This window comes from Trachinotus anak, unplaced genomic scaffold (assembly GCF_046630095.1).
Source record: "Trachinotus anak isolate AG129_WGS33_773 ecotype Australia unplaced genomic scaffold, CSIRO_AGI_Tana_v1 ptg000010l, whole genome shotgun sequence".
NCBI classification, from domain to species: Eukaryota; Metazoa; Chordata; class Actinopteri; order Carangiformes; family Carangidae; genus Trachinotus; species Trachinotus anak.
In genome coordinates this window covers 18,921,561-18,949,460 of record NW_027273861.1, presented here as the reverse complement: position 1 = coordinate 18,949,460, position 27,900 = coordinate 18,921,561, and the positions used below count along the sequence as shown (strand labels likewise).

At 38.5% G+C, this 27,900-nt stretch overlaps 1 protein-coding gene across 6 annotated transcripts in view; it reads left to right on the top strand.

Annotated features, from left to right (window-relative positions):
• The window catches only part of LOC139625887 (adhesion G protein-coupled receptor D2), a 108,404-nt gene that overhangs the window by 6,796 nt on the left and 73,708 nt on the right, over positions 1-27,900 (top strand). For all 6 annotated transcript variants that reach the window (XR_011692030.1, XM_071485945.1, XM_071485946.1 and 3 more), the window contains 15 exons: positions 26-226; positions 473-546; positions 843-1,142; positions 1,322-1,433; positions 1,779-1,925; positions 2,250-2,352; positions 2,946-3,057; positions 3,554-3,609; positions 3,907-4,033; positions 4,652-4,755; positions 6,718-6,820; positions 8,363-8,516; positions 8,923-9,056; positions 9,430-9,545; positions 11,456-11,576. Coding sequence is in view for 5 of the 6 variants with exons in the window: in XM_071485945.1 (XP_071342046.1) it covers positions 26-226; positions 473-546; positions 843-1,142; positions 1,322-1,433; positions 1,779-1,925; positions 2,250-2,352; positions 2,946-3,057; positions 3,554-3,609; positions 3,907-4,033; positions 4,652-4,755; positions 6,718-6,820; positions 8,363-8,516; positions 8,923-9,056; positions 9,430-9,545; positions 11,456-11,576 (1,964 nt within the window). In the remaining variant the exon portion in view is untranslated. The remainder of the gene's footprint in view (positions 1-25; positions 227-472; positions 547-842; positions 1,143-1,321; positions 1,434-1,778; positions 1,926-2,249; positions 2,353-2,945; positions 3,058-3,553; positions 3,610-3,906; positions 4,034-4,651; positions 4,756-6,717; positions 6,821-8,362; positions 8,517-8,922; positions 9,057-9,429; positions 9,546-11,455; positions 11,577-27,900) is intronic.

Here is a 27,900-nt window from a genome sequence, read left to right as displayed (position 1 = left end):
TAACCTTCGCCATTTCCTTCACCAGGTAACTTCTCTGTATTAGCAAATGTGCTCTTGGATTCTGTCCGGGGTGGAAATTCTTTGCAGAATCAAACGTTCTCCGTTGAGTTCTTCCACAGCTCTCAGTCTGAGGATGAGGAGTGTGACATGTTTAACCCTGTTACCGGGGGCTGGAGCTTAGTCAAGTGCAACTCATTGAGAGGAGCTGTTTGCCGGTTTAAGAAAGGTAATAATGATAAACAATGTCAGTTCATTTTTAAGCATTTTATTCTTCTATTTTGATGTAGTGTGATGATTTGGCCTTGCAATCCCTTACATACAGCACAATAGGAAATATCAACTTTACATAACTTTAAATTTTTAATTGTTGTCAACACTGAAAAGAATCTATCGAAATTTTTAATACTGTTGTGTATTGACTTGCTGTAATTCATTTCAGTATTTTGGCTTATATTTGTCTCTGACTCTGCAGAACTGCTGGATGTTTCAAGTTTACCAAAGACACAGTTCTTCAGTAGTCTGAGCAAGGATCCTCTGATTAAACGTGTGAGTTTGACAGTTTAGCTGTCTGTAGCACATCATCACTTTAGTGGTACAGTATGATAAATTAACAAGAATCTTTGTGATATTGCTGCAGAGGCATCTCAACAACTGAGAGTAACACAGTGCACACTGATATGGTTAAAAGCTAAAAGTATTTCACAGCTTTGCAGCAACAGAATACGTCTGTTATTATTAAGTATGGTGGAGGACATGTTGGCCATTGTTAAGGTAGAATTTAATCCTTTTCTTTTTCCAGGTAAATAAAGTTCAAAGTCTTCATCTCTCCGTCTTTTCCTTAGGTGATGGAGGAGCTGAGCGTCAACACTTCCTGGAACGGAGATCCGACCGCACTGCAGCAGCTGTCCCAGGCTGTCCTGCAAACTGTGGAGGCCAGTGGCCCAAACATCCTCACCTCCAGTGATGTCCTCTACCTGTCCCAGATGTTTGAGATGGACCTGGCTGCACTTGCTAGTGCTCACCCTGCCAGAAAGGATGCAGCAGAGGTCATGGTCTCCATTACGACTAACTATGTGAAGGTGGCAAGTTTGTTGCTGGAGCCCCACATGGCTACACAGTGGATGGGCCTGACAGAGGATGGGGTGAGGGGCTGACCTGTGTTTACACACTAGATTTTTGCTTAGGATGGACTCCTCCATATTTATGTTGCATTCAAGGTCCTACTTTAAAGGATGTGGTGATTTAACTCAGGAAAGTCATCATTTCTTCTCCATGAATGCCTTTCTGACTTTTTCTTGTTGCGTCTGTATTTCTTGCACAGGTCAGCGTGGGTCCATTTACTATTGTCAAGAGCATTGATAATCTCACTGAAACTCTTGCAGACATGCTATCTGCTGAGAGAAGAGGGTTCACTCTTTCTACCAAGAACATAGGTAATGAAAACATCTCAAACACATAAAAGGAAAATATCTTAGCAGTACAGTTTCAGTGGTGATCAAAGTTGATTGTGAAATTGGAAAATTCTGACTTTTTAATTCATGGTATATTGCCCTGCGTTATCTCTTTGCTTTTGCTGTGGTTACATCTTCAGAATTCAGGGAATAATTTTTAATGCACTGATAAGTCTGCCATATATAATGTTACTGATTAAAATCTCTGGTAGCATTTGGCTTTTTACCATACAGTAGATGAACAAAAAAATTACTCTTCATGCGTTTCTGCTATTTTTGTTAATCTGCCTTTGTTGTTTGGGTGTCCTCTGTCGTCTTTGCTGCCAGATGTGTACATGAAATGGCAGAGGCTGTCTGATGATCACTGTAGTCAAGTCTTCAAGCCATCTGTGGTCGGCTCTCACACCACTAGCAGCAGTGGTCAAGATGAGTTGATAATCCCTGACACTGAGCTCCAGAGGATACACACGCTGGGTAAGAAACACACACATAGTAGTGATAGTGGTTATTCTGGGTGTGAAGCTGTGTCAGAATGTCCAAATGCAAATTCTTTGCTGATTAAATGAAGACAAAAAAAATAATCATAGTAATGTTGTGGTTTAGATGTTTAATCATAACTATACGTTATCCGTACTATAGTTGCCATTTTCAGATATTGTAGAAAAAATATTTTTGAACTTTTCTGCTAGGGAATGAATTTGTGATACTGCTGAAACTGAAGTGATGCTAAACAAAATATTTTGTATCACTAAAGGATAAAAAATAAAGATGTTGTTCTCTTCCTCTTTGCACAATCAGGATATGAGGAAGTGATGTTTATTCATACCCACTTCAGCCATCTGAGTGAGATTGTGTCTGGAGCACAGGAACCTCCAGTGAGTCGCCAAGAGAAAAGTAAAAGGTTGGTTGTAATTTGTCTGTTGTCTTATCTTGTGTCCTCCGTTGAGTATGCCTGTCTATTCTGAAAAAGACTCAACTCACAGAGCAAACACATATCAGTAGCATATTTTATTCACACCTCAGACTTCATTGATGTTACTTGATTCTTACTTAATTTTACGTATATATTTCATAATAGCTCAGCATTTTAGGAAATCTGTTGTTGCGAGCATCTGATCAGCAGAAAAACAACAGTGCTTGTCACTTGTCACATTACTCTCAGCATTTTTAAGTTAGTCAGGAGATTTGTCATTGCCTGAGACCATTCAACTACAAAATCAAAATTTTGTTATGAATTATGACTGTACTTCACTTGAATTCAAGCAGAATAACAGTTCACCAAAGCTCTGTAAACAACATGCAATTAGGTAAACCAAATACAAAAATGTAAATCAAAAAGATGACTTGTCTGCTCTGGTTTCAACCAACTATGGTGTGATTGCACCTTTAGTACTTTTGAAAGAGCAGGGATCATTTGGACACCAGTGGGTCCTTGTAATTTGGAGTGACATTTTTCATGTATTTATGACCTTTAAGTTTCATTGTTCTTCCCAGAATTCTCCCAGGTCACCTGGCTTCTGCTGTCATATCAGCCACCGTCCGTGATGCCTCCAAGGCCCAAACCATCCCAGTGACCGTCCAGTACACTCTTTCTTCATCACACGTGGTACCGTCCATTGTTCAACGGGGTTGTCACAGTATTATTATTCTGCCCATGATATTGAGTATATATATTTGCAGTTGGACCAAATCCATTCTAATCTGGGTCAGTGCCTGTTGTCAGTCAAGTAATTCAAATCATATATTGTGTGAGGTTCAATTGCACTAATTTTGGTCTGCACCTTTTGAAACTTCCTAAGATCGATACTTCTTCCATGTGCAGTTTTTTTTTAATTCTTAAAAGATTTGAGTTCTGCCTTGAAACTGAAATTCGTGCTGATGGTAGACATTGTGTGGGAGTTGCAGTTGAGTTATAGTTCAGTTGCTGCCCTTTGATAAACTCACCAAACATAATATGTCACTGCAAAGGAATTTTCATCTCCCAGCTACAAGCAATGGCTTTTATCCATGTCGCTTTTGGCTGGTTAGAGTCCAGAGTAATATATCAAGAGAGAAATAGAAAGAGAAGAAAAACAAGTGCAAACATATGTTTCTGTTTCTAGGTGGAGTATTCACAACGATTTTCTCCTATCTGTGCCTTTTGGAATTTCAGCCTGATGTAAGTGTGACCAGCAGCACATAAACAAAAAGTCACATAAACAGCCCTGATAAATGAATTTCTCATTACAATAGAGATTTAAGCTGTTGGGTAAATGATGAAAAGGTGATCTCTTACTCTGAACTTTGTAGGATATATTTCGATGCTGTATATGTTAATCAATATCAAATATATCAGTTGTACGTATTATGTGATTCATGCAACCCTTTATATTTAAAGCTAAATTTCTGGCTCTATGAAACGCATCAGTGAGTGTATGTTTTTGTGTCTGTCATGCTTGTGTGTTGTGCTGTAAAGGCATAGTCATACCAATAGCTGGTCCAGTGACGGTTGCAGGGTGACCTTTGCTGGCTCTGGCATCACTTCTTGTCTATGTAACCACACCACCAACTTTGCAGTGCTGATGAATTACCTGGAGTCGAAGGTAACTTGAGATGTTTTACAATGCAGTGAGTTAAATCACACATACCGAGTTAGAGGTTGCACGAGGGAAAATTTGTCAAAACTGAGTATTAAAGGTTATGGAACTTTTTTTTAATATTTATCATATGTAGTAGTTGTTTTTTCCTTCTTGTGACACAAGTGTTTGCTCTTCAGTTGATTATTATTTACATCTAAATCTAAATTTTGCTGATGTGAAAGCTAAATCCAGGTCATGATCTTTTCACCTCTAAAATTGCATGATTTGCAGTACACTACATGAACCAGCAGGTGTCACTCCCAGTGTGCATGTCCTGTTGAAGAATGCATTGGTTGAACTGCTCTTTCTTTTCATCCAAAGTATATGAAAGACATTAAATAAACAAAAAATAAAACCATCAGCAGCAGTTCTTTTCATCTTTTCAGATTGTACATTTTTGTCATATAGTTGATACATAAGGAAGTAGTGAGGTAGGAATTGTTTTTGTTTTTTTTCAGGCCTGTGATTTTTCAGGAATGGGACGGCTGCTCATTAACCACCAGGCCACACTGACATGGTTCTTCTTTCTCTCCCTCTTTTTCTCTCACTCCCTCACACAACTACTGTTCCCGTCTATCCCAGTGGACTCCGGAGGAAGAGCTTATTTTGACCAAGCTGACGTTCGTCGGCTCTGGCGCGTCTCTGTGTGCACTGGTGGTGACCTTGATGCTGTTCACTGTGCTGGAGTGAGTAGCTGATTTTCCTGTCCCACTTACCCACGATACCAACATAGATGCATGGTTTCTATCTGTTTGAGCCAGTACACACAACTCGGCCTCAGCCCTTTGCTGTGTTTCTACATACTGCATGCAACACAGGCTATATTTTAACAGTCACTTGTTGTCAAATGCAGTTGCCACAATAAAACAACTGCGGTAGTGTTGTTTAAAAACAAACAAAAAAAATGCATTGTATATATGGCAAATTCACCTTGTGTACCATAGCAGTGGCTTTAGTGCACATGGCTGCAAAAGGTTTTGATGCAGAACTAAAAAAGTACTGAAATATAAGTAATTACGAGTTAATCACTGTGTGCGTGTTTGTGTGTTTATATGAGAAAATTATTAAAAAAGGAGTTGAATTAAAGTGTGTATATATATATCTATATCTATATCAATATATTAGTGTGTTGTGATCGTGTTTTTGAAAGTACTAATAAGTTATAAATTGATTCATATTCAATATTTGAATCTGATCCTTTCTGTGCCAGGAACATGACAATTGCCAGGTGATTTAAGAAGATTTAAGATTTTTACTTCTGTGGAATCTGATCAGCCATTACAGTTGGTTTGATGTAAGGGTAATTTCTATCAGCCAATGTAGGATTTTCTTGAAAATTTGGCTAGTTGATCTGCCAGTCTAACTACTTCAGTAAATCAAAATTCAAAGAAATTTGTTCTCTTGCTGTTAGCCAAGATGCCATGTTAAAATGAACCATGCCTTGAGTCATTTTTTAGAAGGCAAATACATTTGCTGATAAGAAAGTCAACACATTCCTCTGTCAGATCTCCACATGTGGTTTGATGTAACACTCTCCCATACACTAAAAAAACAGCGAGATAACTTATTGGTGCAGTAGTTGCTTGTGCTCTGTTCCTAAGGCTGCTATGAGTATTGACCAGTGCTAATGTAGTAATTACTGTTGTCTACATGTGGGTCCACTCTGAAGGTTTATGGCAGTGTTCAGCAGCTGTTAATTAAGATTAGGGTCACTGAGGGATCACAATCAGCTGGAGAGGAGCTGCCCTGGCAATTTATGACTGTCCTGAAATCAAAGAGCGCAGCCATGCATTTCACACACATGCTGGTATATGATGTACATGCATTTGTGTACTTAAATACACGTGCACACACACACACACACACACACACACACAAAGCAAATGCGTACATGTCCCCAGATGCATGTGTAATCACACAAGAAATTATGGTGATCACAAGCAGCGATGCAGATATGAAATGAGTCTAAATAGGCTGAACTCGTCGGGAGGTAATGAAAGGCTCTTCAGTGTATTTATTTCTCTAAAGCAGTTTCAGCCATCAACTGTTTCATGTATGTTATGTATTGAATGGAAACATTTTAAAAACTGGTATGTGAGTCATATATACACTGCCTTCCATTATAGTATTGAATTCTGAATTTATATATACTGTATATAGAAAAATTATATCAGGTATGGGCCCAGCAAGAAAACAAACTGAAACAGTAGCTGCACATTGCAGCTTTAAATATGACATTTTAGAATGAAAGACAAAAACAGAGCTGGAACGCTACAGCAGCACAATCAACAGGATGGAAACTTTAGAACAAAGATTCATAAAGTGATTCAAAGCTCACCAGATTCAGGTCATTTTGTAGCCTTGGATATTACAAATTTTTAGTGACTCGATGGAAATATTGATGCCAGTACTGTGCAGAATAAAATATCTCAATCAGCTCAAGGCTTCGCTGTAAATAGATACAGCTCAAATAAACAAAGCGTAAAATGTCCACTGGCTAAGAATTGTGGTCATATTGTTAACTTATCAAAATGATCTACAATGTGTTAAAATGTACCATAACATTTTTTAATCAGTGTTTAATACTGTCTCCTAAATTTCACTTTAAGGCAAGATCGGTTTGACATTATGCCCCTCTCCTTTCATAGTATCCCCAAATCCGACAGGACGTCCATTCATAAGAACCTGTTCATCGCTCTGATCTGTGCTCAGGTGATTCTGCTTTGCAGCGGCTCAGCCATTCACAACAAGGTATGTGCAGACAACTAAAACATCTGCTTTTATTTAACAGTGCATTGGATTTCATTCTATTACACCAAAGGGCAGGCTGTGGACAAATGAGGAGGAATGGTAGACAGTAAGGCAGAGCTGATTTGCTGACAGGTGACAGATACATGTTGGATTCTGCCAAACTTTGCATGAAGAATAGATTATCAGAAATATCAGAAATGGGAAAAGCTTAACAGAAGATATCTGTTTTGTTTAGATACAAGGAAGTTTTTTTTTAAGTAAAAGATAAAATATTGTTATATGAGAAATGTATTAATCCATGACATGTACAGCACAAGCTTTAGGTAGCTACTCTAGATAATGAAATTTGACATGGTTGTTTTCCTTCCTCCACATTTAAATGTTAAACCACAGCACTTTCTTTTTAATAGCCCCCTTAATGAGATTTGAGTCCATACTGGGGTTCCCAGGCATTTGATGTGACATAGGTGATCACTACTGTCGAATCCATCAGTCTTAGTGGTCACTCAATAGCTTGTAGTTGGTTTGACCCCTGGTCCTTTGACCCCAGGTCATGTCAGGGTGGACTTTACCCCTGGGGGCAGATGGCCACTTGTTAGAAATTTATCAGATGGCTTCATATGTGTATATATAGACTGACTGGTAATGTTGTTGTTTGATATATTTTGTAGTTGCCGGGATTCATTCTATGGTTTTTCTACCATTGCTTTAGGATTTCATATTTTTATTGCATGGTCTTTCTTGTTTGTTGTTTTTATACATCAACTAATGGCAATGTCAGACTAGTATAAACACAATATATTTTCAATGTTTTCATTAGTTTATATGATTAATATAAAACTATAAAATTGGTTAAATTGTGAATAAGATTCGGAGATGAACATTTTAATGGGGTGAATTTCTTAAAAGCATCCATCAATGAACCGCAATTTATGAGTTTGAAATTGTAAGTGGTGTAAATGGGATATTAGTGACCACTGCCCCCTCATTCATCACTCACAATCATGAGCTGCCCTTAAACAATCTATCAGCAAAATATAGCTTAACCTCTGAGATTTTGAGTTTGTGTGTGTGTGTTTCAGGACATAAGCCACACCTTATCTTTTGTTGGCTGTTGAAAAGTGAAATGCATCACATCCACTCTGACATAAATTCTTCTGATCGATTTTTGTAATGTCAGACACGTAATTGTATGTGGAGCATATACAAGTATTTCTGAAGACCTAAATGTAAAGAGTTTTAATTTCCAAAATATAGTTGTATGAAAAAGGTATATATGTGTCTATGTGTTGATCATAGATTGAAGCTTAACATATTTATAGAACATACAGTTAGTCAGTTAAATTTCCTTTGGGTTACCACAACCCTCCCTCTATGTGCGCAGGAAACAGGCATACTTATAATTATACCATTGAATGGCTGCCTGGTATGTTTGGGGAACAGGAATTGAATCCTATTCCACTAGTTGCTGTTATGGCATGTCACTCAGAAGCCTCACCTTGAAATGTAAAATGTAAAGTGTGTCTGTCTGCGTGTTTGTAGGTGGCGTGTACACTTGTGGCGGCACTGCTTCATCTCTTCTTCATGGCAGCGTTTAGCTGGATGCTGGTAGAGGGTCTGCTCCTCTGGAGCAAGGTAGTCGCAGTCAACCTAAGTGAGGATCGACACATGAAATATTACTACCTCATCGGCTGGGGTAAAATAGCTTGACACAAGCCAAATCATTCTTTTCACACCTGTACAGTGAACATGCAGCATTTTATTGTGATGGTTACTGGCACCTAATGATAAAGGACAGATGTTAAAATCATGGATGTAAACCCACAAAGATTTTTTCTTTTTATTAAATGTTCTTTTGAATTGACATAAATCTGATGATGTAAAATTTATACACCGTAGCGGTATGAAGCATAAAATATTATTTCTCACCTGCTTGTATTTGTCATCTGCATACATTAAAGTGGTCTCTTACTGTAGCCCTCTCCTTCTACTCTTGGCTTATATCCATTCCTCTTCCTGATTATCTATTTCTTGCTGCTTGTATTCCTTTCTATTCTTCTCCTCCTCTGCTTTTATTTTTCCCTCTCTCTCCCTCCCTCCAGGTCTGCCGGTGCTGATAGTCACCATCACACTGGCATCGGCCTCAGGCAAATACTCAGCCGACGGCTACTGTTGGCTCAGTGTCCAGAATGGCGTTATCTGGGGTTTTGCTGGGCCCGTCATCTTCATCATCATGGTCAGCAAATTAAATCGTAATCCTATCATGTAGCCTGTTCAGGCTGAAATAGTTAAAATACAAAATACTTGGCACATTTACGTTGTGTCCTTGTGATTCTGTCCTCCACATTAGACTATAGAAGGTAATGCTACAAATACTGCTATGATGTTTCCCATTTATTTTGCGTAACATTTTTGAAACAGCAGTCATTAAGGATGTGTTTCTGTTTCATTAGTCTTTCCTTTCCTCTCCCACAATCTCCTACCCACAGATACATCAACCAATATTCCTCTTTCCTTACTTGTTCTCTCCTCTGCTTTGATTTGTATTTTTTTCTCTGTCCATTTGTGTTTGCCTGCTCTCATTTCTGTATCCTCCTATCTATTTACAGGTAAATATCATGATACTGACTCGGGTGGTGGTCATCACCATCTCCACAGCCAAGAGAAGGTCCATCATGTTGGCCATGGGTACCAGTCCTGTGGAACAAGCTTACGAGCAAATCAGGTACTAACCACAAGGAGGTGCCATTTGTCCTCTTTTTTAACATTATTCACATGGGCCACAGGCCTTGGAGCACACAAGCTGTAGTCGCTGGGCGTCAAATAAAAAGCAGCTGGAAGATTTTATATTGGATTTGTCATTTTAAAACAGTGAGCCTCATTTATCAAACAAGATAGGAATACATTTTAAATGGATTGCATTGGCGCTGTACATATAAAAGGCTGCAAGCTTCAAGTTAAAAATTTGAGATCTTAGCGCTTCAGTATCTTTGAGTGTTGACAAAGAAATTATCCAAATATAGGTTTTCTGATGTGTAAGGCCAGTGTTGGCTTTATTAAATTTAAAAGCTCTTATTGACCTGTCACTTTCATTCAGTTCCAAATCTTATTCTTTCACTTGGTATAGTAGAATTGCTTGATTTGAAATACATTATTATAGTATTAGAAGCAGGGGTGATATCAGTTGCAGTCACAGTGATGTCATTAATATTATTATGAAGATTATAAATACACTTAAGTGGGAAACTCTTTGAGAATTGGTTGAAGGTGTGTAATATCAATGTAAAATATCACCCCTCTGCTGCTGCAGTGCGAAATTAGCAGCACTTTTACTGTACTTTAAGAAAGCCATATTGATTGAACCCTAATGTGAATATTGATATTCCAAAATGCGCTCTAAAAATGTGGATGGATTTCTTATCTCTTGCAATGATGAAATGCAATATATACAAATTTATTTTAAATTTTATTTGCATTATTTGATCATTTAATATTTATTGGTACCCATTTATAATGAAAAAAAATAAAATAAAAATAACTATAAAACTGCAATATTTAGGATTTTTGCAATATACAATGAAATGAAATTTAAAAATGAGATAGATGTATGTAACGTTTAATCTATATACAACCACACAATACATTACTTGTTTTAATTGTTCTATGACTTTATGACTATCTTTTGAGTGGAGAATGATTGTAACTGGTCATTGGAAGTCCCAGTAAACAATATGTATTTTCATCAGCCTAAATAACAGACAGGTTAGACCTTATCTAAGATTACTTAGGAAAAAGTTCAACTCACCAGTTTTGATATAGAGAACCATGGAGTATTACATTGGGTTCTTTGTGACTATTGCCCTGCAACTTCCATGCAGAAAGAATATCTTGAAAAGCCCTATCACTACAATTGTCCTGTGCTTCCTATTTTTGGCACTGGTGTTCGTTCCTCAGTGTGAAACTCTGCTGTGTCTGATCCAGGAGATTTCCTACAACAGGCTTGTATATGATCCTATCAGTGAAAATTTCATAAAGTGTATATGTTTTTTCACTACCTCAGCCCACCGGGGCTCACAGTAGGTGCTCTATGAAGGTTTTCAAAGCAGGCCTTGAACCATTTGGCACCCCTGGGTGGCAGCCGTCTCGGAAATTCAAACACATTCCTCCGCTGAATAAACTAGGGCTCACCGCCCGCCATGTCACACATGCACGAACACACACACAGCTGGTGTGGTTTGGCGGTCACCTGAGCGGGAAGCTAATTCCACTCCAAACAGAATTAAGGCGGATTTAAGGTGGGAAGTTGTCACCCCATGAGCCTTCCCAGCCGCACAGTGTTGTATATGGAACAACCAGCCTGCCAAAGCTGTTCAGGTTTGTCCAAAATGAACTGAAAAGATGAGAAACCCAGAACTGAGCTCAAGACGATCAAGGAGGAAGGACAGTTTTTAGGGAATATTTACATTAAGTTTATCTGGTGTAGTTTAAGTTCAGCTCAGCCGGTTCAGTCTTAATGGTGTGGTTTATAATTTTATGTGCGTGTGTGTATTTGTATATTTGCCAATATGCAAATGTATATTATAACATTTTTGTTCTGTGATTTGTTTGTTTGTGTGTGTGTGTGTGTGAGCACAGGGCTGCAGTGAAAGCAGTGTTGGTGTTGCTGCCCATTCTTGGATTGACATGGCTATGTGGTGTCTTGGTGCCTTTCTCCATTGTCATGGCCTACATCTTCATTCTCCTCAACTCCCTACAGGTACACACACAAAAACACAGGATTGGAACTTAATCTTCACTAATTTATTTACTGGAGTAAAAAGGGATTTTTTTTTTTTTTACAAATGTGAATAAACTTAATTTATATTGTCAAAAAGGACTAACTAGGCTTTTGAAATACAGTAATCCAACCATGCATCATTTTCGTTTAGTTGTGGCACTGTTGGTAACAGAAATACAACTTTTGCTAACAAAACATTCTTGAGAACAGCAATCCATCTATTGTAATAAAGTAGAAAAATGTAAGACAAAATAATGCACAGCTAAAACTTGTGAGCAAGTTTAAAAAAAAAACTTCAACAGTTTAAACTGCTTTTTTTTTTCTTCAGTGAGAAACAGAAAGGTTTTCTATTATACATTGTAATTCTGCCCTTCTCTGGTTGTGAGGGTACACAGACTGTCAAGGTTTTTATTTGTCAGTGACAAGGCTGAGGCAGAAAGGAGGAAAAAGAGCCTCGGTCGAACTTGTGTTAAGCAGGTATTTCATTTTATCAAGGGAAGTCAATTTGTATTGTTTGTTTGATTATTTCTGCTTTATGTATTCAGAGGTCAGCATTATCGTCGTTGTTTGTGGCTTATCAGCGTTGGTTTGGTGCTTTTAGTGCTGAAATTCAGCAGGTCGTTTTGTCACAAATTTTGAGAAATGAATACTTTTTTATAGCCACTGTATAAAGTATACAATCAAGTTTTAACAAATTCTGCCACAACAAGCATGCCTGTGGGCCTTACAGCTCCATTTAAAAATGGCCACAACTTTGAGAAATATTGGTTTTCACATGGAAAAAGAGGAATACCTGTGTAGCCTCATTTCCTATTGCACTGCAGTGATGAGGCAGAAGGCGAGGATGAAAATATGTAATTCTCCGTCTGCAGCAGGCAGCCCCAAGCTACCCAGATTCCCCCGCATGTTCAGGTCCACCGTTGCGATTTGTAGTTGTCTTTTAATCAGCTGTATCTTTAATTGAGCTGTATATTTAACGAGAAAATCAATAAAGGTTTTAGCTGCGGTCTGATCATTAACTGAGGCCCCTCATTTGCCATAAATAGTTTCTCTTTCCTCCTCATATCTAATTATATTTTCAAAAGTAATTAATACAGCTGTTTTTTTTCTGGGCTCTTATTATACAACTGCAGTGTTTCACATGTTAATACATAATATGAATTTCTTTTCTGCTTCGAGCATCTGTCTGTCTGTGTTTGTTCAGCTGGACAGCTGTCTGTCTGCAGCCTTTCTGTTTGTCTGTCTGCTTAACTCTCTTGGTCTTTTACCTTTTTGTTCATCTGTCTGTCTGTTTGACTTTCTCAGCACATAACACCAGACTATTGATTATCTTCTTGTATCTTGTCAAGCACATCACATTTTCCTTTTAAAATAAGCTGTGCCCGTTACAGTGTCAGGTAATGATACAGCTAAATGCTGATGAGGTGTTTCTGTAAGTTACAGTTGTATTTGTGTAGATGTATAAATCCTGGTACTTTATATGTTTGGTTGTGTTGGTTTTATATTCAAACTATTTTAACATGCACAGTCACTGACTCATAAGAAAATTAGAAAATTCATGAAAAGAAAATACATTATTTTATTCATTCATTTATCAGTCTATTATTGTGATGTCTTTGATGTCACATGTTACACATGTGATACATAAGGTAACATTCAGCAGTGATGTCAAAATGAACATCCTGATAATATTGCATAATTATATGATTTACGTGACTATATTGAGACGCCTTGTCTCACCTCTGTTTAATATATTAAAAATTTCAGTCACTCTAAATTCTGCGACATGTATCACAAGTAAGAAAACATTTCGTAAAACATCTATCACATGCATGGTTATGCATGTAACTGTTGCATCCTTGTAAAACCTGGTCCTCAAAAATTATATATTTTCACTACATTGCAATTTTCAGAAAGTACCAACACTTGCCCTGTACCATCTCTTTTCATGCACCTCTCATGCCATTGCATTGTTTGTTCCATCCTTCAGAAGTGCATGCTGCACAGGACAAAACAATTCCGGTACATTTCTAAAATATATAAAGTAACCTAGATCATGTGTTATGTGCTATGTGATTTTGTGTGGCTGTATATGTGTGCATGTGTGTATGCGTGTTGATGGGGTTTCTGGGTTGCTGTGGGAGCCCTCTGGTAATAACCAGCTGCTCTGGAATAATAGAGCTGCATAGTGTGTCTTTTTCAAAAGCCTCAACAGTTCAGAGCACAACAGGAACCCTACCATGCTTCAAGCTGCTCCAATGACACACTCTGTTGACCCCACTGCACTCTGGTCTGCATGGGGTGTAGTGACACTTAAAGTGGTAATCCTTGAAATGCTCTGTGTTTTGGGAGAATTTTGATATGTCTTGTGGTAGAGTGCTCATTGGTGTGCTGTGTTTCTGCTCAGTCAGTGCAATAACAGAAACCTCAGACACTGTAGGTCATGCTTTTCTCTTAGCCTGTTCAGCCATGATTGTGACAGCCTGGCCTCTAATTACAACTACACAAGATCTTTTTCCACCTATGCTGAACAAAGTAGAAATGTAAACCACAAATTCTGGATTTTTGTCATGAAGAGATCTACAAAATTGCATGTCAAATAGGGGGAGAATACATAATCAAGATAAATTTAAGTTTAAATATAATTTTTCATAATTTTGTTTTGCAACTATTACACCTAAAGGTTCATGGTACCCAGAGGATGTATTTAGATGATCTGCTGACATTTCTTCTCAAGCCACCATGAGGTTGACATTTGTGGTTCACAGTGAATTATCTGCTATTGACAACTATTTGATGCATTGCCATAAAATTAGCTACAGATAGTCAAAGTCCCTCGAGGATAAATTCTAATGACTTTGTGACCTAACTTTTCCTCTAGCACCACCAGCAGGTCCAAAAAAATTTTTCAGTGAAATATCTCAATATCTCAGTGGATTTGCTCCAGATTTTGTCCAGATATTCATGGTTCCTAGTGGATATTTTCTGTTGGCTTTGGTGATCCACCGAATTTTGCTTTGGCACCACCAGCGGAATGAAATGTCTGGTTGTGAAATCTGGTACAGATTCATACCCTCCTCAAGCTCTTACTGAATTTAGTGATCCCCTGACCTTTCCCCCAGTGCCACAATGCGTTTTGACTTTTTCACCTTTTAGGGAAATATCTCAACTCTAGATGAATTGAACTGAAATCCGATATAGTCATCTTCAGATGATGAATTGTAAAACTTTTATCCCTGAACAAATGCTCTGGCAAATGTTAGCTTGCTAACATGCTAAACTAAGATAGTGAATGTACTAAACATCTACATGCTACCATTATAATTGTAAGCATGTCAGCATGCTAACGTGAGCATTTAGCTCAAAGCATTGCTGGGCATATGTACGGCCTCACATGGCTGTAGACTCTAAAGATGGTTGGAACATGGGCCATTTTTTCCTCTTCTTTAATGATTGGGTTAATTAGACCCTGCATTACATGAGATCTGTTGTCCTGTAGAAGACAATCTTAGTGCTTCTTCAGTTCCATTGATCCCTTTGGGAGGGAGAGCACAGTTGAACATAGACCCACAATAATGGTTACTCATAAAGATGATGAAATGTGTGAAACCTTAACAATAATGCATGCAAAACCTAAGCTGGTAGGCAGGAGATAAAAATAAAAAATAAATCAATAAAAATGCTCAAGTTTTTTTTAAGAAATCGTTTTTTATTTGCAGCCGTTGTATTTTCAATGGGGCTAGCCAAAGCAACATAAAGCTTAAGCGGCAAGCCTTTACTGTTAAATCAATAAAACAGATAATGTTGACAAACCTTTTTCATTGCACTCCCTGATGCCCTTCTCGCTCCTGCTCTTCTTCCTCCATCCCAACAACACTGTTTGAAGTGTCTCTACTGTTGCTGTTATTTCTCTTGATAGAGACCTGAGCAGGCCATTTTGAGCAAACATACTGTAGACCTGGCATCAATGCACAGCTGCTGCACTGATGTCAGAAACCACGGCTGTTGATTTTTCCTTGAGTTTTTGTGGGTTAACGAATGGCAGAAGTAGCTCAGCTTGAGTGAATGTAGCATCTCGGACATGTCTACATGTATTACACTTAATTCAGAAGTTTTTTAATGTTTGACAAGACAACATGTTTCTTTTTTCCTAACTAGTCTGTTGTTATTTTGATGTTGTAGGATTTTCACCAAACAGTAAAATTAAAAAGCCAAACAAACCTATGTTTGAGGGCTGAAATCATTATTTCACTGATTTTATCCTCAACATCCACACATCTTTCGAATTACTGGGTTTTTAAGATTTGTCAAAAGCCCAATAATGGTGACAATCACAATACAACAATGCCGTGTCAAGTTTTATTTTGACCACAGCATCAAGTGTGTACAGAGTTTTGAGTGGGTATATTGTTCCCCTGAGTCGATTCAAACTTCTGACACTAAGCCAGCTGCTTTTATGAACATCTTCACCATAAATACCGGCATGCATCATCTGCTTCCTTATCAAGCTAGAGATAAATAGCATGGGGTGCTGTGTGTGTGTGTGTGTGTGTGTGTGTGTGTGTGTGTGTGTGTGTGTGTGTGTGTGTGTGTGTGTGTGTGTGTGTGTGTGTGTGTGTGTGTGTGTGTGTGTGTGTGAGAGAGAAGGGGGATGGGGGGGTTCTTTGGGAAGCCTATAAATCGCTCCACTCTCTGTCATCCAATCTCTAGGCAATGTCATTCAAAACCTGCACGCTATCCATTACCTGGGTATAATAGGCTCCTGGCCATGCAGTGTCCATCTTATTATTAGCCCATAACTTTAAACTATCAATAACTTTGAGCTGCAGAGGCAGACAGTGGGGGTGGTGGTTTTGGTGGTGGTGGTGGTGGTGGAGAGGTGAAGAAAGTTAGGGAGTTCGAAAGAAAATGTTTGGGTAATGATTGTCCTCTGCAAGTTGTTAAGAGTGCAAGTATGTGTGGTTTGTTTTGGTAACTTTGCTGGGAATTTATTTGTCAAGAGTGTATCCTTTTATTTCTGTTATGCCAATTTTCTGCCTGTGGAGGGCAACCCTGTGCCTTATCATTACGTGTGGAAATATAGAGAAATCAATGAGAGAATTTATCAGAGCCATTTCATTCAAATTGTATTAAAGTCTTTTATATTACAGGAACTGATGACAACAATGTTTTCACTTTTCTTATGAAATGAACAGAGAGGCGAGTAGTAATGAGATTTCGCAGGCATTCAGTAAAGTGTTAGAACTGAAATTTATCATTTCACTCAGGGTTAAATCGAACTAAGGAAGAAATACTGTATATGTCTGTGAAGAATGCAGTAGTTGTACATTACTTTAGTAGTTCATCATTTCAAAAGAAAAGGGTGCACAATGTTGATCACTTTATTATGTCACCAGTTTAAACTGGTAACACATTTCTAATGAAAATGTTTTTATGAATAATGATTTTATATTCATCTCAATACCCCATCTCTTAAAATTTACAAACTGCCTTTCATTTAGTCGTTAAACACAGCATTACAGTTTGCTGCACATTGCATCTGTGCTTCTTTTTTAAATTCCGTGAGGTCATCTGTAGTCACAAGTTGAAAGTGGGGATTCGATTAATGGACTGATTCACCATGCGAAGCCATATTAGACGCCTAATAACGGAAAGAAACATCGACTGGAAAAGTAGCCTTTTACCTGAGGCATAGTTTTAATGCAGCTTAAGGCTTCAATGAATATTGTTTCCATTGAAATCAATGCAGCACCCCATGACTTCCGTAAACACACACACGCACACAAATACAAACAAACACACATACTTGGCTAGTGGAGCATGACATCAGAGTGTATCCAAGATATAGATATGATCAATAGAGTGTTGCTCTACTTATTGATTTTTGCCATATGGGAGATTTGTTGTGTGAGTAAGCAGCGCTTTTACAGCATGTGAAGTGATTGTTTGAGGACGGGTTATTTTTCTTTTTTGTCAGTCCTGTAGCTCAGTAACTACAAAACTGTATTCTATACCTGGAACAAATACAATTACAAACAGGAGTCAGTGGTTCTATTCCCACTTCAGCTTAATGTACAAGGCATAGCATTATCATTGCCTGATAGGGGCAAGCTCAGGCTGATATACTACCAGGAATTTATAGGCCTTTTATTAAATATTACATTTCAGCTCTGATATCTCAGACCACAGCTGGAAGAGCTGTCTGTAAAATCTGAGATAGAATTTGATCTTTACATATTTAGTTTGACATTGAATTTCACTGACTTTTTTTTTTTTTTTTCTTTGTAGGGCGATCATTTAATAGTATTGTTAATCAATACACAATGGACTTGTAACATGATCCCATTGCGATATTCTTTTAGTTTTGTTGCCTTTAAATGAGATTCTATGGTTGTTTACTTATGCAAATGATTTTTCTTTTATATATGCAAATGACATACCTCCATTTTTAAGATAAAAATTAATTCCAAAAGATTTTGACAAGGATAACAAGAGGTCAGTGATCTGTACATATTTCACAAATCAAATATTCTTCAGTTTCTTGGTTTTTGTGAACAGTAAAAATAACAAAACATCTGTGAATGAGGGCTGATGATTTTTATGAGGAGCTTTTAGGCATTTAGGTCTTACCAGATGTAGGCGAGAGTTACAACTTCCCTTTATCCCATAAGTGGGAGAAATTTTGCCCTAATATTACCGGGACTCAACCTGCAGTTTTGATGCTCTTGTAAAATCAATACTTGTTACGTCTCAGTGCTGGCGATAGAGAGGGGTAGAGGAATTGTGTTTTTGGGTTGTCAATCCGCCTGCCCCATTCTTATGAACATGATATTTTAGTAACACCTTGATGGAATTTCTTAAGATTTGGCGAATTAACTTGGACTCGAGGATGAACTGATTCGATTTTGAAGGTCAAAGGTCAAGGTCACGGTGACCTCACTGAACACAGTTTTGGCCTTGCGAATACAATATCAGGGGAACTCCTCTAGGGAATCCTCTCAAGTTTGGCACAAATGTCCACTCGGACTTAAGGATCAGCTGATTAGATTTTGGTGGTCAAAGGTCAAGGTCACTGTGACCTCACAAAACACATTTTTTGCCATAACTCACAAAACATCCGATAATTATGACACAATTTAACACAAATGTCTAATAGGATAAAATTATGACATGATGACATTTTATATCCAATTGGTCAAAGATCAACTTCACTGTGACATCATAATGGTCTGCAAAAACACCTCTGGCCGTCATTCAATGCTATAACTCAGGAAGGGGAGATTGGGACCATATTTCCTGCAACTTGACTGGTTGGCAAGGCATACAACCACAAGGAGGTAATTCTAGTTGTTGAACTAGAAAACTAAATGCATCACATATAAGTGGACCCATATTGGGGTCTCTAACACTGTTACTTACTAATCAGGTGTGATCTGCTGTTGATTCTCTCGTTGCAGTGTGGTTCTGCATACTTTTTTAAAAGTAAAATCCCTCCACATATTTTAACCTCAACCTCTACTTTAGAGAGCATTCACTATTAAATTGGTCAGATAAGAATAAACTGCAAAATATTCAGAGAGCAAAATCAGGGAATAAACCAGTGGATGAAAAGTTTTTGGCTGCCATGTGCTCTGCGTAAGCCAGAACCCTCCAAGACTTGATGATAGTCTGCATGTCTCTGCATGTGTGTGATCCTGTACTTTCAATTTTATGAAGATCAGCTTGAATTTTTGATGCCCTCATAAGTATTGTAAATGTGTATGTGCGGGTGTGTGTGCATGTGTAACCACTTGTCACCACTACCCTCAACCCCCTACAGACCAAGGAGTTAGAAGTTATTTTAATTTCTCATTTGGCAGAAGAAACAAAAACAGCAGAACTTGGATCCGGTTTCTCAGCCAGGCATCTCCAGTCCACTCATCTGGACCTGCACAACTGGGCCATTCAAAGCCAGATTTTCCCTTTCCTGTTTCCCCTCCCTATTTCTTTTTTCCTGCTGTACCATGTCGTAATAGAGGCTTACACCATTTTTGAGGACTAGAACTCCTGTAAATGAGCTGTAGGTAACATTTTGCCACTATTTAGCTTTTTTTTTCTTTAATATGATTTATTTAATGCTCACAAATTACAAGGATTCCCTCATAATGACATATCTGATATCACCTATGTTACACATGCACACGCATAGAGCAAACCTCTCACCGGCCAGATTATGGAGGGAAATGTTTTTCATTTTGGATTGTTTGAGAAGCAGGAACCATATTCCCTTGTCGTCCTTACTCAGAATTGACTGTACCTCACATCACACGCAACTTAAAACAACTGACGTCCCTCCCGGTGGAGCGGAGTGTGCTGGATGTAAGCAATTCTGTATAATATGTTTTTGTCTGAGGGATATCCTTATCAAAAGGAAAGGGACATTTTATCTATTCTTTGTTGACACATTCATGTTGTCAAAGGAGACTACTGCTACAAACTTGATAGTAAATATTTAGAATTTTCAGTTTAACAAAATTACACTTAATAGAATTAAATACTGTATTTTCATATAAATAAATATCTATCTATCTATCTATCTATCTATCTATCTATCTATCTATATATATATATAGATAGATAGATAGATAGATAGATATATACACACACACACACATTATGTATTACATATACTTTATAATTTCCATAGAAATTTTTAAGAATTAAAAAATACAGCACTTGAACTAAATGAATTCATAATTAATATTTGTCATACTACACAGATATTATTTCACATTAATGGTAGGCTTTAGTTACACACTGAAGACTTACATTCCTGAATTTTGAAATACTTTAAATAATTTAATTAGAACAAATAATGTTTTAAGAGAACAAAAATATTTTCAAATGTTCTGAAGGAAGAGGAGAAAAACAAACTGCGGGATTGGGTGATGAAAACTTTCAAGTTAATGTAGTCATAGGTAAAGTCATAGAGTTTTATTTATAAATCCATATTTTAATTAGTGTCTTGGATAATTATGAGGTGGGGTTGGAAAAACAAACAAATAAATGCATGACATGATTGTTTGCATTTCCATTGCCTGGGAAAATAACTTTCCCTTTGAAAAAGAGTCCACAGTTTTCATTGCATCCTCAATTACCAGCCGCGGCATTAAAACAATATTCAAACAGGATACCAAGGTCAGCGCTGACTCCCACCACGCTTCTCTGAGATGGCACTTATAATGAGGATGTAGCAAAGCTTTTTAAAGTAGTATATTTATAGTGTCTTTTGTCTCAACTTGTACTTATTTTTTCCCTTTCCCCTCTTTTCATCTTTGGCTGTATTTTTATGTATTTTTTAATGTTTGAACAGGATGAACATTAGCACTCTGTTGCACATTTCATAGTGTTGTATGTTCACTTACTTGAAGGGAGGATTTCTTACAGATGGAGGCTTAATTCAAGATATTAACATCAAGGTTTTTTGTATGGAAAAGCCCTCATAAAAATGGTCACCTAAGTACCCTTGAAATTAACCTAAAATGAGTCAGTGAAAAAAGCTCTAAAAAAAATATGCACCTTTATTCTCTTCTACTGTAAATATTAAGTCTAGAAATGAGGAGATGGACCAGCCAAAGTGAACAAGGAGCAGTGGTAATTCGGATGAGGAAGGACTGAGTTTTAGGTGGGTGGGTGGGGGGGGGGGGGGTGGGGGGGTTGAAATACTATCGGAGAGATCAGTTTTTAAAAATGAGCCTGGGAAAATAAAGCAGTGAGAATAATAGGCTTCCTGTCAAGAGGTGAGAGAATTCCTGTCATTGCTCATGCCGGCACCTCTAAGACCTCTCCTTGTGTTAAACCTGCTGGCATTTATTTGCCTTAGAATTACCTGCCAGCTCAATTTAGTAATAGCCTGTGTCATAAGAAAGCAAACCATCCCTTTTGCCCCTGCCTGACCATACCTGTGTCTACACTTGTGTGTGGGTGTTTGTGTGTGTTAGGAAGACAGAGAGTGTGTGTGTACTCTTATTTGCCTGTTTCCTACTTATTGCACATTTGTGCTTGTATTTTCATCCATGTTTTGATTAATTTTAGTGATGTTTGTCTGTGGGTATATTTGTGTGTCTGTTTTGTGTGTGTGTGTGTGTGTGTGTGTGTGTCAGGAGTATTAGTCCATCAGCTGACTCCAACTTCATGACCTCAGTCCCCCACATCCCCTCCTCCCTCGCCATCCAACCCACACAGCCGACTGTGTCAGGAACAACCCCGACACCCAAAATTACCCATGTCGAAACAATGACCGTTCTATTTATAAGTTCACTGCCTTGCCTTTTGTGTTGGCCCCCACCACTTCACTTGTGCGCGCAAACACACACACACACACACACCAATGATGGCTGCTGGTGACTAGGTTAGGAATAGTCCACGTTGCACCAGATCTGTAGGTTTGCCCCGCTTTGATGTATACTTTGTGGGTAATTAGTGAGAACTGGGTCAGCACAGGGCAAGAAAGCACAACCCTGTTGTTCTTTTAGTGGGTGGTTGGTAGGGAGGTGGTGGGAGGGGGAAGAGGAGGGGGGGGGGTGAGAGTGTCAGGAGGTTAAAAGCCTGTCAAATATCAGTTTCAATTTGCATGTGAGCCATTTTCTCTTTGGTGCATTAAGTTTAAAGCAAATAAATGCTGGTTTCAATACCTTTTTTTTTTCTTTTTATCAAGTTAGAAAATTAATTATTAGTTAATTCTCTTAATAACTGGTTTATTAAATTGATCCCCAAATGCTATATTACTCAGTTTTCATGATTTTTATCATCAGATCACATGGTTTGTAAAGATATTTCAGAGAGAAATGACTATTTATTCAATGAATTAAAAAACTTAATTTAAATGCAACATTGATTTTATTTAGGCTCAAGGTCTGTCACGCAATTGATTTGTTGTGTAAATGCTCTGATAATACCTGATGATACCTTGGACCTGCTTCAAACTAAAGAAGTGAGATAATATTCCCGTGTAAAAGTCTAATTATAAAATATACTTTCACAACCATTTATGAATGAAAAGATCCAACATTGGAGAGCTTAACTGTGTTAATACTTAATTTTTGTGGCTAATGTATAAATGCAGGGCAAAATGTGAAATATCATTCATTGCTGAGATACCACTGTCAAGCATAAATTTGAAAAGTCACTGTAGTCAATCCTGATTCACTGATGAAATGATTTACACAAGTGTATCATAACCAAACCCAGTCATAATGTGTTAAGTGTTCATTTCTGAAATTGTGTTTTTTTTCTATTTGAGAATAAAATAAATTATAATTTTACCAATCAATCAAAATGACTTTTTGCCAATACTCTATTTAAGTATGACAAAGGCCCCTTTGAGACTTTGATTTATGATGCTAGTGTTAGACTATAATCAAGGCAACTACCTGTAAACATGGGCAGATCATTAAGAGACCATTTAGCACAATGTAAATCCCATGCAGAGATGATTTATGGGCAGTGTGTGGAGGTGTCTGGGGAGCAGGGCGGCTACCTGTGTATTTTATTGCCTTTAAAGCATTGTGTGAACGTAAACAAAACAGTGGCGATTGGAGCTGGACAACAGCAGCTCTGGCAGCAGGACACTGATTGGGATGTTGATGTTGATCGCCATTGCTGGCCTCTTGCCCTTCCTGCTGTGGCCCCTGGCTTGTCCCTGTCAGATACCTTGGGTCATTTCCTATGCACGTCAACGCACACAGATATACACTCTTCCCGCTGAGTGTTTACAGCCACATGCTGATTCCTATTAATCTGCTTCTCATCGGGGTAGGGTGGAGGTAGGGTCCTGGAGGGTTTGTGCTGGACTGGGAGACCAGTGAAGGTGGGTTAAACATTCACACACACAACCTGAAAGCCCTGTCTGACAGATTGCACCAGGCCTGGACTCCTTTTTACACTGAGCAGATGTGGTCTCCCACTTGTTTTCCTTAGTAATTATCCCTCATTAAGTGAAAGCATGTGCCAATCAAACAGCTTGGAGAGCGAGAGCAGGGCCTGGGCCAGGGCAGAGAGAGAGAGGGAGGGAGGGAGGCAGAGAGACCTATAGCCTCATCTCCCACAGTTTCTTAAAGCTCAGTGTCATTTCAGAGTCATTACTAGATTAAAGGCAAGCCTTTCTGAGGTGCGAGAGCTGCAGCAGCTGCAGCACTGGCATTATTATGGCTCATTTGACTTTCTAGTGGAAACAAATTTGATGATTATCACATTTAACACTTGCCATGTTCAATTAAAGCTTAATGCCACGTAGACTTTTTAATCTTAAAAGGAGCCTTTTTCTGCCATTTTCTGCATAACCATCAAAGCATTTTTTGGGGGCGAAATAATGAATATTATGTTCACATAAAATTTGAAGATTTCTTTTGTCGAAATATTTAGAGCTTAATTAAATTTATTTCTTGTATTAAAAGAGTAAATAAATAATCAATTGTTAATGTGGTCCCCATCTTTGTAAAAAACAGCAGTCACGTCTTCAACTCCCCACAACCTGCTGCCACTTTGAGATAACTTTTAAACTAAAATTCACGGTTTAGTCCAGTCAGTCCGTCTTTTGTTTAATTAGTGTTGCTTTACTGGTTTTGACACCTGGGTATACATGTGTTTTCCATCATACAGTTATTGTTGCTCTGTTTCTGATGATAGGTACGACATTCGTGAGTCGGAAGAAATTGAAAAGGTGATATAGTATCATGACTCTAGCTTGTGTTGGAGTCTTTGTGCCTTCTAGTGGTCACTTAGAGCCTTATGTCCATCCACAACTTAACACATACTCTACCCTGTATGTATGTAAATATGGTCCTATTTGTAACTGTGGCAGTAAATGTAGTAGGAGCGAACTTCAAAACTTAAAAACCTTTTAATGCAAACGCTGGCAAAATAATCTTCTCTGCGTTAAAAGTGTCAGGTTTGAGTGAAAATGAGAATTATCATATTTAAATCATCTGTTAGAAAATGATGGATTGAACAGATTTCTTTTTTTTTTTTTTTAGAACCCATGTTTCCCATCATGCATTGCAGACAGTGACAAAAGCACGAGTGATCCTCAGAACAAAAGGGAGCTGCGAGACAAGTCTCTTCCAAAAAATAAAAGAGAGACAAAAAGCAAAAAAACGAAGATATATGAAGTCCTCATGTCGATGAACTACCATTCATTTTCACTTTGAAGTCCTGCGAACCGTAGTGAAGTGTGATTGCATGTGACAGTCGCAGAGTCTGCCGGTTTATCATGATGGATTCACCCTGCCACCGTGGCTGTGCTGTAGCACACATGAACACGCGTGCACACACTCAGGCATGCGTGTGCATAGACAAATACATGGATGCTGAGACACATAGAGGTGCACTTTTAAAAGCTACAAGACAGAAGTAGATAGACAAATGACATTGGAGGTGCTGCTGCATTGTGAGGAGATTAAGCAACAAAAGGGATTTTGCATCTTGTTCTGCTTGCAGTCATCTGATATATTAAAAAAAAAACAAAAAAAATCATGAAAGGCGCACCCGCTTGAATAAAAACAATATTATTGTTCAGAGTGAGAAATAATTTGTATCTTTTTGCACGTTATTATTTATATCCAAATAATGTATCTGTAGACAGTTCCATCCCTTAAACATACAAGGTCAGATACAGATATAGCAGAATAACATAGCACTAGACACCCATTGACAATTCACATATCTAAATAAGTGAAACATCCGCGCTCTTTCTCTGTCTCTCTCCTTTTCTTTCTCTCGCATGCCCATATGGACGCACACGCACTCACCTACACACTTCTTGATCTTGACACATGCCATTAACCTCAGATTGGCTCACCTCAGCTGGGAAAGAGGAGAGCAAACACACCCCATAATGGAGCCTGGAGCAATCTTCCTCCTGTTCTGTACCCAAAAGCAACTTGTTCAGACTTTGCATATTGCATCCATTTGTCATTGTTAGTCAAGGGCACTGCAACACAGTCTTGTCAGCGGCACAATTTTAGGTGTTCTGTTTCTGTGCATGCATAAGGTGTGTGTGTTTGTGTGCGTGCACATGTGTCTGTCAGGTGATTTTAAATGTGTTTTCATGCCTACAATTGTATGCATATGAATAACTGGACACATTACAGAGCACCTCAAAAAGCATAGACCAAGGGCAAACATCCCATTGTTCTCTGAAGAAAGTACTGTTTATGCAAAAAACAATGTTCCACACATTTCTTTCCACGGGTTAGGTACACTTGTGATGAAAAATGCTGGCGTATAGGTAGCACCGGCTAATTTCTTACCCACCACCAGTTTAATTCCTGGAAACCGCACCTTTGGCTAGGTTATGCATTCTTAAGAATGCAATTAGTGTTTGCAGGTGGGAAGCCAATGAGGGGCACCTGCACTACAGTTGGTGTCTTGGGGGAATAGTGCACGTTATCCCTTCCTAGTAAACCACCTCACTGCCAGGTGAAAAAACCCAGTTGGAAAGAACATGTCAAGGGGGTAGCATGTGTGTGTCTACAGTCTCCTGCCAGACTGTTAGTGGCAGGCTACCAGCTGTCTGTCAGTCTAGAAATCCCTGCAAATGACTAAATTAATAAACTCACATCACAAGATTTATTTCTTTGCTGCCTCAATCTCATCTTTCTAATACAGTTTTGATGCTGTGTTGGATTGCTAGGTGCACACACGTTGTGCTGCGGTGCAAAATAAATGATGAGAGTTGTCAGGAATTATGTATTTTGTGCAAACTGATTATTCATTGAAAATGCAAATAGCTAATTTGTGCATGCATATTATGCAAGTATGTCTGGTATGTGCTTAAATGGCACATTTAAGATTTTAAATGGTACAAAATGTGTGTTTACCAGTGGAAGATTTCACAGGTTATGTATCATTCGTGCCACTTGTTTAGTGGAGGGAAATTCCACTGTCTTTACGCTGAACCGTGTGTGTTATATTGTGATGGATGCATGTGAGTCCATGAATGTGTGCAGTTGTTGTATTTGCACACTAGCATATATATGCGTATATGCATGCATGTATATGCATGCTAGTGTGTGTATTTCTGAAAAAGTATAGCGTAGCACATATAATATGTGTTGGCTGTATCTCTGCACAAGCATATGCTGTATTTGTAGGTGTATCTGTATGTAAGTTTAAGTGGAGAGGAGTGTGCATACAGGATTTGAGTGGATGCTTTTGTGAGTGTGTATTTCTGTCACAGCCCATATTTGGGATCAGATTTTGTACTTCACACCAGTTGCCTGCTAGGGGATAAAATCATTTTACCTGGATTCATCCATAAATTGAGTGCATTCATGATTTAAAATGAATTCTGTCTCAACATGGTTCGGTGTGCTGTAAGTGTGTAGTGTAAGTGTATATTGCACTGGAAGTGTTTCTGGATGGATTTATATGCATTTATAAGAAAGTTGTAGTGTGCTGTTTACCTACCTAAGTGTACACTGAGTTTCTGCCAGTGTAATCCAGGCCCCGCGGCCCACTGGGCCAAAATTGACCCCCTACCGGACCTAAGCTTTTTCCGAAACAAGAACAAGAACAGCTACAGTTGGATTGGCCATTTGGCACCCCTGAGAAGTCCTGGTGGCCCGCCACATTGGTCAAAACTTCATAAATGTTTTATGCCCCTCTCCCACTCCCAAGTGTAGGTCCAGCACTGGGCGTAAAGACTTTTCTGGCAGAGACTCTTCTATACACTGATTTGGTAACCATATTTCTGTGTATGTACAGTGCTTGTGGGAGTGTCAGTAACCCAAGCACTTTATGTACAGTGTAAGAGAATGTATGTATATGCAAGTGTGTCCTATAAACCAAACCCAGTCCCCAGCTGCTGTTTCTCAGGACTAGCTCTCTTCCAACATTTTTTCCTCTCTGTCAGTGGAAAACTATGCAATTAGAAAACACCCTGCAAGATTGACAGCAGGATCACATACAGTTTGACAAGGGGGCGCCCCAGAAAGGCCCGTTGGATACCTAAGTATTTTTAATTAAACAGCTCTCTGCACTGGCAGTGTGCTTTCCCTCACCAGTTCAAAGACTCCTGCTTTGACCCATGTGTTAAAAGTTTGTATCAGTTTTCCATTGCTCTGTTTTGCTTGGCGCCTAAGACACGCAACCCTAAATTGTCTTGTTTAAAAGCTAGTTTGTTTACAGTTCACTCTCTTTCTTGTGCTCTCTTTACCACCCCTCCATTACATTACCACATGTGTGCAGTGTGATCAGGTTCAGGGTGTAGTTGCCCAGCCCTATCGGTCTTGCAGCAGACCCAGTCTGTGCAAATACCTTAAAA